At 35.3% G+C, this 9,508-nt stretch overlaps 1 protein-coding gene across 1 annotated transcript; it reads left to right on the top strand.

The window, feature by feature from the left end:
• Positions 1-750: 750 nt before the first annotated feature.
• Positions 751-1,573, top strand: LOC125209818 (50S ribosomal protein L12, chloroplastic-like). Its single transcript, XM_048109402.1, has one exon. The coding sequence runs from the start codon at positions 818-820 to the stop codon at positions 1,379-1,381; it is 564 nt and encodes a 187-aa protein (XP_047965359.1). The 5' UTR covers positions 751-817; the 3' UTR covers positions 1,382-1,573.
• The last annotated feature ends 7,935 nt before the right edge of the window (positions 1,574-9,508 follow it).

The following is a 9,508-nucleotide window of genomic DNA, read 5'->3' on the forward strand; positions in this document are numbered from 1 at the left end:
ATGCACTTTGGTTGGGAATGAGTCCAACCGCATTATAGATAAAGAAGTTTTTAAAATTGAAAAGTACATATTCTTGTGGGACGGACAAAAGATGACCCAACCCACTTGTGTGTTTTTTATTCGTTTTTCAATTCTATTATTTCGATAAAAGTGGCCTTAACGTTTCATTTTATTTATTTTTTTAATAAATAACAGAAGTGGGATAACTAAAATCTCATTAGTTGTTTCACTTTCCAATTTGTAACAGTATTTTTTTAAATATATACTCATTTCCTTCTGTCCTAATCCAACAATCCAACAGTACATGTCACACTTCAAAGATGATACGAGATTTAGGAGTTACTTTCCCTGTCCCATTTAAAATGAAACGTTTTCTTTTTTTAGCTATCTCATTAAAAATGATACATTTCCTAAAATGGAAACAACTTTCTCTCTACTTTTTCATCTCTCTTACTTTACTCTCTCTTCATAACTCATAAAACAACACTACATAAAATCTCGTGCCAATTTCCAAATATTTCATTTTAAGTGGGATGGAGAGAGTATTATTTTATGTGTTAAGTGACGGGAGAAAATATAATTTTATAATTAATGTAAGAAAGAAATTTTTTAAAATAAGAAAATGTGATTTATAGTAATGAACGGAGGAATATTATTTAAATGAATAACAAAAGATGGCCCAGCCCACAATCCATTTTTGAGCCCATTTAGGTTTCGTTTAATACTTGAAAAAAAATGCAATCTCAATTTCTCATCTTCCAATTCTTATCCTCCTATCTTTCTGCACTCTCTCTCTCATTCTCTCTACAATTCAGCAATGGCTTCAGCGCTCTCCTCTGTAACCCTCCGCACCCCCTCTTACCCCACGCCCTCCACCGCTCACCCCGCCCCCACATTCCCCCGCCACACCATCGAATTCCCCCTCAAAACCTCCCCCCCTCACCTCCGCCGCCGCACCGCACACCTCCGCCCCCTCGCCGCCGTCGACGCTCCGGAGAAAGTCGTCGAGCTCGGCGACCAGATCTCGAACCTCACCCTCGCCGACGCTCAGAAGCTCGTCGAGTACCTCCAGGACAAGCTCGGCGTCTCCGCCGCCTCCTTCGCCCCCGCCGCGGCCGCCGTCGCTGCGCCGGCGACGGGCGACGCCGCTCCCGTCGTGGAGGAGAAGACAGAATTCGACGTGGTGATCGACGACGTGCCGAGCAACTCGAGGATCGCGACGATTAAAGTGGTTAGGGCTCTGACGAGCCTGGCGCTCAAGGAGGCGAAGGAATTGATCGAAGGATTGCCGAAGAAATTCAAGGAAGGAGTGACGAAGGAGGAGGCGGAGGAGGCGAAGAAGCAGCTCGAGGAGGCCGGCGCGAAGATCTCCATTGTTTGAGGAAATTCGATCCACTAATTTTGTGCGGTAAATGAATTTGAATTTCTGGTCGATTTCGTTTGAATTTCGAAATAGATGTGTAGATGCAGTTCATAATCTGAATTTGTGATTCAATTGAGCTCAATTTTCTGTTCAATTCCCACTGCCGAAAAATTCGTTTAACTCAATATAGTAGTACTTGCATTTTCCTTTTGCACTGTGTTATGAACAACAGCTCTGTTTATTTAAGCGAAACAAATTTGAATTGGTAATTTTAAATTGAGAAATTTCATCATCTGTTTGGGAATTGGAATTGAATTGTCAGAAATTGAATCAGAATTCAATTCCAAATCACTGAATTTGGAATTGAAGGCTCCAATTAGAGTATGGAAGTAGAGTTGTATCACAACATTTCTATGATTTTCTTTGCTCCGAAATTTATATGGAACGAAGACATAACACACACATCCAAAGACGCCAAGTTGACTTGATATTCCTTAAGTTATGGAACGGAGATGTAAACTTGAGTCTTGCTTGAGGTCGTCTTAAAGGGGGCTAGTGTCGTAGACTCGGGCTGTAAGCTCGAACCAGAGCTTGACGATCTCCCGGAAGTGGACACAATAAGAAAGAATATGAAAAGATCAAGAATCTTCTTTCGTGAAGAATTGGATGATGATAAGGCCTGTGAGAATGGAAAAAATGGCTCTTTTGGAATCTAATGTTGTTGTAGAGAGGTTAATGAGCTATAGCTGAAGTTGGCATCTGCCTGAGAAACGAAGGCCATCTTGATACCCTCCGCACGTTCATCTCAAACGCCCAGCAGACAAGCAAACTGATGATCTCGTATCGGATGTTATAGTGATCAGGCAGAAGGTCGACTCAGTGACCAAAATCTTGGAAAATCACAGCTCGAAATTATCAACAAACGTTTGATTGCGAAGGTGGTGATGGCGGGCGATAATGTAAAGTTGATGGTTAAGAAGACATCAGCTTGAATGGAAAGTTAGTAGCCTTATTTTGCAAATTTGCAGTGATTATGGTTGTGATTCGTTGGAGTTCAAGAAAGAGGCTCTGATAAAATACATGAAATTTTATCGTAAGACTAACATAAAAATCAAATTTCGCCTAAAATGAATAATTTGGGCATAATTTTCTGCATTTACTAAGAGCATCTCCAATGGGCGGACTTCCCCGACGCCCTTCCAGTCGCCCTTTCCAAATACACCTCCTGCCACATCATAAGGACTTCTCATCCTCCTGCCACGTTATAAGGACTTCTCACTACACAATCCGCCCTTCCCATCGCCCTACTCGTGCGGACTTCCCGCAATTAAAAAAATTCACAAATATTCAATTTAGAGTTTTTTTTAAAAAAAATTAAAATTAAAATACCGGACGTCCGCGCATTGCCGCAATGGCGGACGTCCGCCCGCCCTTCCCGTGTCCTCACGGTACGTCCGCATCCTCCTCTCCGTGCCACAATGGTGCCCTTCCCCGACGGACTTCCCGAAAGCCTCTCCGAAGGGCGACGGGAAATCCGCCATTGGAGATGCTCTAAGTGCCGTCAAAACAAATACTACTCCAGAGTAATTTGCATTTAGAATAAGAAAAAGATTATTATTTTGTATAATTATGAAATGTGAGACTTGCACCTATAAATAAAGGAGAAGGTGAATTACCCTAATCAGCCTCGGTGCTACTAGCATAAGAAAACCTCCCAAAACTCATATGGCCAATGCCAAAATCCGGCAGCTCCAACCCCAACTCCTCCGCCCCCTCTCCCGGCGCCATGGTTTCAACCATCTCCGTCCCTCCCGTGTCCTCCCTCCGCAGGCTCGGGCTCCTCCCCATGCAACAGCGCACCATCGCCAGCGGCAGCTTGAAGCAAGCCAACACAAAGCAGCTCACCACCGAGCACGGGCAGCATAACAGCGCCACACAGTTACCGACCGCCCCTGCCGCGCACGATTTCCCGTCCTCCTGCGCTGCATCGCTCATTTCAGTTCCTAAAAACACGACTCGAATTAGATTTGTTTGTGTCCCTAAATTGCTGATATGAAGCTATATAATACACTCCCCATGCAATCATATTTTGTGTATCAAATTCACTAGGCTTATTTCTAAATCTTACATTTACACAACTCGACTGTTTTGCACTGGATTTCCCATAAAATTTTTATGTTCGTCAACTCATGGAAAATTCACTATCAGATAAATAAGTTCATAGTTTTTACTATCAATGTTTAATTTTATAAAGAATGCAAAATTATGCCGAGACTAATTAACTTTATTGAATCCCCAATTTAAAATATTTGCTACGGAGTACAAAATAAATATTAGTACTACCTAGCAAGTAATATTAATGAGATAAATGAATATGATTACTTAGCATTTGAAATCTTATGGTAAACACATATGATTCGTCTGGTATTATGGAATTGGACATATTCCCTCCGTCCCAAGATAAGTGACTTGTATTCTTTTTTGGGGTGTCCCACTATAAGTGACCTATTTTCATTTTTAACAAAAAGTCATCTCTCTTACTTTATTCTCCACCTACTTTTTTTCTCTCTTCTCTCCTCTACTTTTCCCTCTCTCATACTTTACTCTCTCCACTTTAACTTATTTAAATATCATTCCTTAAATCCCGTGCCCAAAAGAAGTAGGTCACTTATCTTGGGACGGAGGGAGTATATTATTAAAATTATTGTTTTCAATTTCAAATTCAATGTTTGAAACCGTAAATATTTTATTTCATAATTGAATTACAAATTTACAATTACCATTAGTTGTAAAGTTGGACACTTTCATACACTGACACATACACAATGAACACACATTGCACACACATACATACACACACACTGCACACGCATTGCACGTACACGCACTAACAGAACACACACTGCACACGCATTGCACGTATACACACTGACACAACACACACTTAGAGATGTCAACTGGGCCGAGCTGACCCGGTCCAGGCCCGGCCCAGTACTGAAATAGAGCGAGCCTGAGCTAGGCTTAGTAGTTTAATCGGGCTCCAATTGGGCTGTTTTATAAACCCAGGACCACTTGAAGCCCGGCCCAGGCCCAGGCCCAGACCCAACACAACTCACTTTTCTAATTAGCATTAAATCTATCTTTCACATTTAGTATGTATTTTGTGAATTCTTTATGAATTCAAGATTAGTATATGAAAATTTCTGTATGATAGATAAAGTATAAAAACATAAAAAGTTCAAGACTTATTATAAATTTTATTTTTATAATTATAAAGATTAGTTTTTAATTAATTCTTCTCTTTCAAGAATAGTTGATCTTATTTTTAGATTTAATCATAATTTGCATAAATATAGAGATTACTTGTTAACTAATAGTATTTCCTTACATAATTATAGAGATTAGCGTATGCCCTACGTATATATGTTTATAAATTATGATGATTAGTGCCGTTTGAATATATCTTTAGATCCATGATTAATTATGTCTTGGCTATTTCAACAAATTGATGCATTCAATTACTGAACCTAAATAAAAGTTTATAACAAAATTGATTTTCATAATTATAGTGATTAGTTAACTAATTTTTCTCTATAGAAATAGTGGATCATATTCCTAGAATTAAATTAGTAGTGATTTCCATAATTATAGAGATTCATTGTTAACTAATTTCTCTCTTTACAAATTAGTGGAATTCTAGAATTAAAAGTGATTTGCATAATTATAGAGAGGTTAATTGTTAATTGGTTTATCTTTATCAAAAATAATTTGATCATTAGTTAAACTTTTATTCGTATATGTATATATTAAATAGTGTTAGATTGGTAGATCTAACACGGTATATTTAGCTACATGGTATATTTAGCTAAGTTTTATGAATTTATAAATTTTGAATATGAAATTATGAAGACTATCATTTATTTTTTATTTACATACAATATCATAAAAATATGTAAACTTGGCCCAGCCCGGCCCGACCCACTTGCTAACTGGGCTGGGCTCATATATGCAAACCAAAACCTAGGCTTGGCCCGGCCCTTTCCAGCGCCTGGGCGGGACGGGGCCTAAAAGTCACCAGATGGGACCGGGCTAGCCCGGCCCACTTGACACCTCTACACACATTGCACACACATACACTCATACTGCACACACAAACACACACTATGCACTCTCATTGCACACACATACAAACACACACAATGTTAACACATTGCACACACATACATACACACACACTGCACATGCATTGCACGTACACACACTGACACAACACACACATACACTCATACTTCGCGCGCACACACACATTGCACTCTCATACTGCACACACTACGCACTCTCATTGCACACGCATACAAACACACACAATGCACGCACATTGCACACAAATACATACACACACGCTGCACACGTACACACTGACACTGCACACACATACATTCATACTGTACACACACATTGCACACATATACACGATATTGCACCCTCATAATGCTCACACTAGGCATTCTCATTGCACACACATACATACACACACATTGCATGCACATACATACACTGCACACACATACACACACTGCACGTACATTACACACACATTGCACACACACTTCATATTGATTAATTTAGTTTCACTGAAAAGATTTGAAGTGAGTTCTCTTTTTTGGTTTGTAAATTGAATATTTTAGAAAATATTTTTTATTTCTATATTGATTAATATGTGTAGGCAAAATTAAAATAATATAAGTATTTGGCTATGGACACATGTTAAAAATAATCTTAAATATTAGTACAAACCAAATAAAAGAATTCATTCTAAAAATATGTGATATTGTAAATCTATAACAACGAACTACCAAAGTAGTCAGCGCCATGTTGATCATCATGACTGAATCTTTTCTCAAGCCACCACTTTAAGTAATCGGCCTTTCAATAAAATAAAAATATTAACATTACAAAATAAACAAAAAAATTATCTTAAAAAGCCTACAAAAAAGAGTTCATCTCACTTATAATTTTCATACATTGCATTACACAAGTTATATGAAATATTGGAATCCGTAACAAAGGCGACTAAGATAGTTATTAAGATAAGTGGAATAACTTAACAAATTAACAAAAGAATGATGTTCTCATGGATAGGAGCCATACAATTATAGACTTCATGCGTCTTAAATTGGGCCATACATTAAGATCAACAAATGTATACATATAGCTTATTAATTAGATTTCCGACATGAAATATTCGTTAGTTTAGTTCTGATATTAGGCTTTGCTTGCATTATTTACCCAAAAAAATTTAATTGATGATTAGATGTTTGAATACATTGGAAACCATAAAAACTTTGAAATTATATCTGTGAAGTTCATAGCTAGTTTCATATTGTGGTATATAATTTGCATTTTAGTATACTTAATTCAAATTGACTAGGATACAGGTGGAATGTATTCAAATTGCAATGATAGAATGACTTTTTACAAATTTATATTAGACTCTGTTTATTAATTTTGATTGTGTGGGTCAAATATTATGTATTTTATGTTGATACTTTCGGGGTTTTTTCTTTTGTTTTACTTTATGTTTTTAATTATCTTGTAGGGTTCTCAATCTCTTGCCTACCACCAACTACCCAATATGCGACCTGCATTAGTTCATTTAAACAACAATATTATGTAGTAGAAGCAAGAAAAAAAACAATTCTTATTGTGTAGAAAAGGTCATCCTTTCCATGATTAGCCGGTATTAAAACCGAAAAGATATATTGTGAATTATGACTTACAACTCATCATTTTTATTACATCACTTAATAAAATATATAGCTAGGAGCTGAAAATTGCAATTGGACCTTTTTCCATAGTCCAATATGTAATACATTTTGTACTTCATCTTTCAAAGAGTACGTATCTATATTAACATACGAGTACTTTTTATTTTATTAATACATAATACCACACACACGTAGTCCATTCTTCCACCCAATGGCATTTTTAGTGAAGAGCACAAGCACGACTATAGAGATAATTTTAAAAAGATGGAGATATTTTTATAGACAAATCAAAATGAAAAATATATGAATTGATTATGGAATATGGATGGACGAAGTATATAATATAATTAAATCGAGCTGAGCATGAATTTATTGTTATTTTGTTTCATATAAGATTTAAAGCAACTTCTCCTGATCACAAGAAGATTCAACTATTTGCTTTGAATTTTTTGAAATATAACCATAATTGAAGATTCAAAATGAAGTATTCCTTAAGTTAAAGAACGTATTATCTTAATATTAAAATTTTGTATAAAGCTTCTATTTGGGTTATCTAATTTAGTTGGGATACTGAAAATGTGAATGTATTTTAAAGCGTTAAAGATGATATATTTAGAAATATAAACTAGTGTATTTAATTGTATTATAATATGTCATTAGCATTTTTTCAGTGACATATGGCACTAGCTATAACTGGAGGATCCAAGATTCATAAACGAAGGGGGCGAAATATATATTAGTAAGTTGATTTAGGGCGAAAATGACAATTTTTTTTCAATTTTCGGGGCGAGGTCGGGGCAAACAGAGGGGGTGGACATTGTAATTTTATGTCCGGATAAGACGAAATTAGTCGCACGGATTAAGAAGTAAAATTTATCATCTTAACGCTTTAAAACACATTCACATTTTTAATATCCCAACTAAATTAGATAACCCAAATAGAAGCTTTATACAAAAATATAATATTAAGATAATACGTTCTTAACTTAGCAAAATTTATCCCCCTCCTGCCCCCCTAGATCCGCCGGTGGCTATAACATTCTGAAGCAAAATTTGTTTGATGGAGTAAGAAGTAGCTGTAAGCCATGCATGAACTATGCATTTTACTAATTAACTAACATAAATACAAAGAGATGAAGATCCCAAAAAGGCACAGAAAATTTCGCTTATAATTATAATTATATTGGCCCTTAACAAATTAATTAAGCAACAGATTCTCTTTTTCGAAATTGTTTGACAGCTCTGCCTCTTCACTCCATGCAAAGTTCCTGTGGACCTATCTACGATATAATATATAGTTCTTTTAATTATTCTAAAGTCATTCCTACCTAAAAACTTTATATATTTTACTATATAAACACAATACTTGAAAAAGGCCTTATTCAAGCCTTGAAATTTCACCATAGAAGTACTTGTCAATTGTGCAATTCGAGCATATATAGTTAAAATTACTTCCTCTGGTCCCCAATATATATGTCCCATATTTAAGGGCGGATACAAAAATAACATAAGTAAAGGCAAAATTTTCAAAATTTTATGTAAGAATAAATTTTCAAGAAATTTAGATAATTAAAGGTATTTTTATATAATTATAATATATATTATAAAATATGAATAAATTTTAAAACTTTATAATAGAAAAAAAAAAGTTAAACGTTGGATTTATTATAGGCTTAAAGCCTCTCCCCCTTTACATGTCAGTACCATGCCCATATTTGAAGCGGTATGAATTTTAAGAAATTGTTTAACTTTGTGAAAGAAAGTAAATGTAAAAAGTTGATGGAGTGTGAATTTATTTTTATACTTATATATTAGTTTTATTAGTAATAACTGTGGTTAAATTAGTGGAATGTTACTAAGAATAATAAAAGTGAAATAAGATATTTATTGGGATCCATCTAAATAAGAAAATAACGAGATATTTAGTGGAAATATGATATATGAGATCCGTCTAAATAGTTACTCCTACTTATTAACTTAAGTTAATTTTAATTTGAAGAGATTAAAGTATCCATAATTTATGGAGTATTAGTATTTTTTTGTAGTATATAATGATTGCGCCCATAAATAAATAATGAAAAACAAGGCCAGAAAGAGTGTCGCACTGACTTTCATACTATAAAGAACAAATTAACTACTAAATCCGATAAAAAATGCTAAGTATCATTTCTACCTATATAATTGCAATATATCTTATCCTTTTCAATATATCCAAGTTTCCAATCATTGTGTGAAATATAAATGCTTTCAAATTACGTGTAATTATAACTATTTTGAACTGAAACATGTGACTGGGATATATGTGGAATTCAAAGAAAAGGCATAACTTCTTAAACCAAGGGCTAAAATAGACAAACACAAAAAAAGCTTCAAACGC

The sequence above is a fragment of the Salvia hispanica genome, chromosome 1 (genome assembly GCF_023119035.1).
Source record: "Salvia hispanica cultivar TCC Black 2014 chromosome 1, UniMelb_Shisp_WGS_1.0, whole genome shotgun sequence".
Taxonomy (NCBI): Eukaryota; Viridiplantae; Streptophyta; class Magnoliopsida; order Lamiales; family Lamiaceae; genus Salvia; species Salvia hispanica.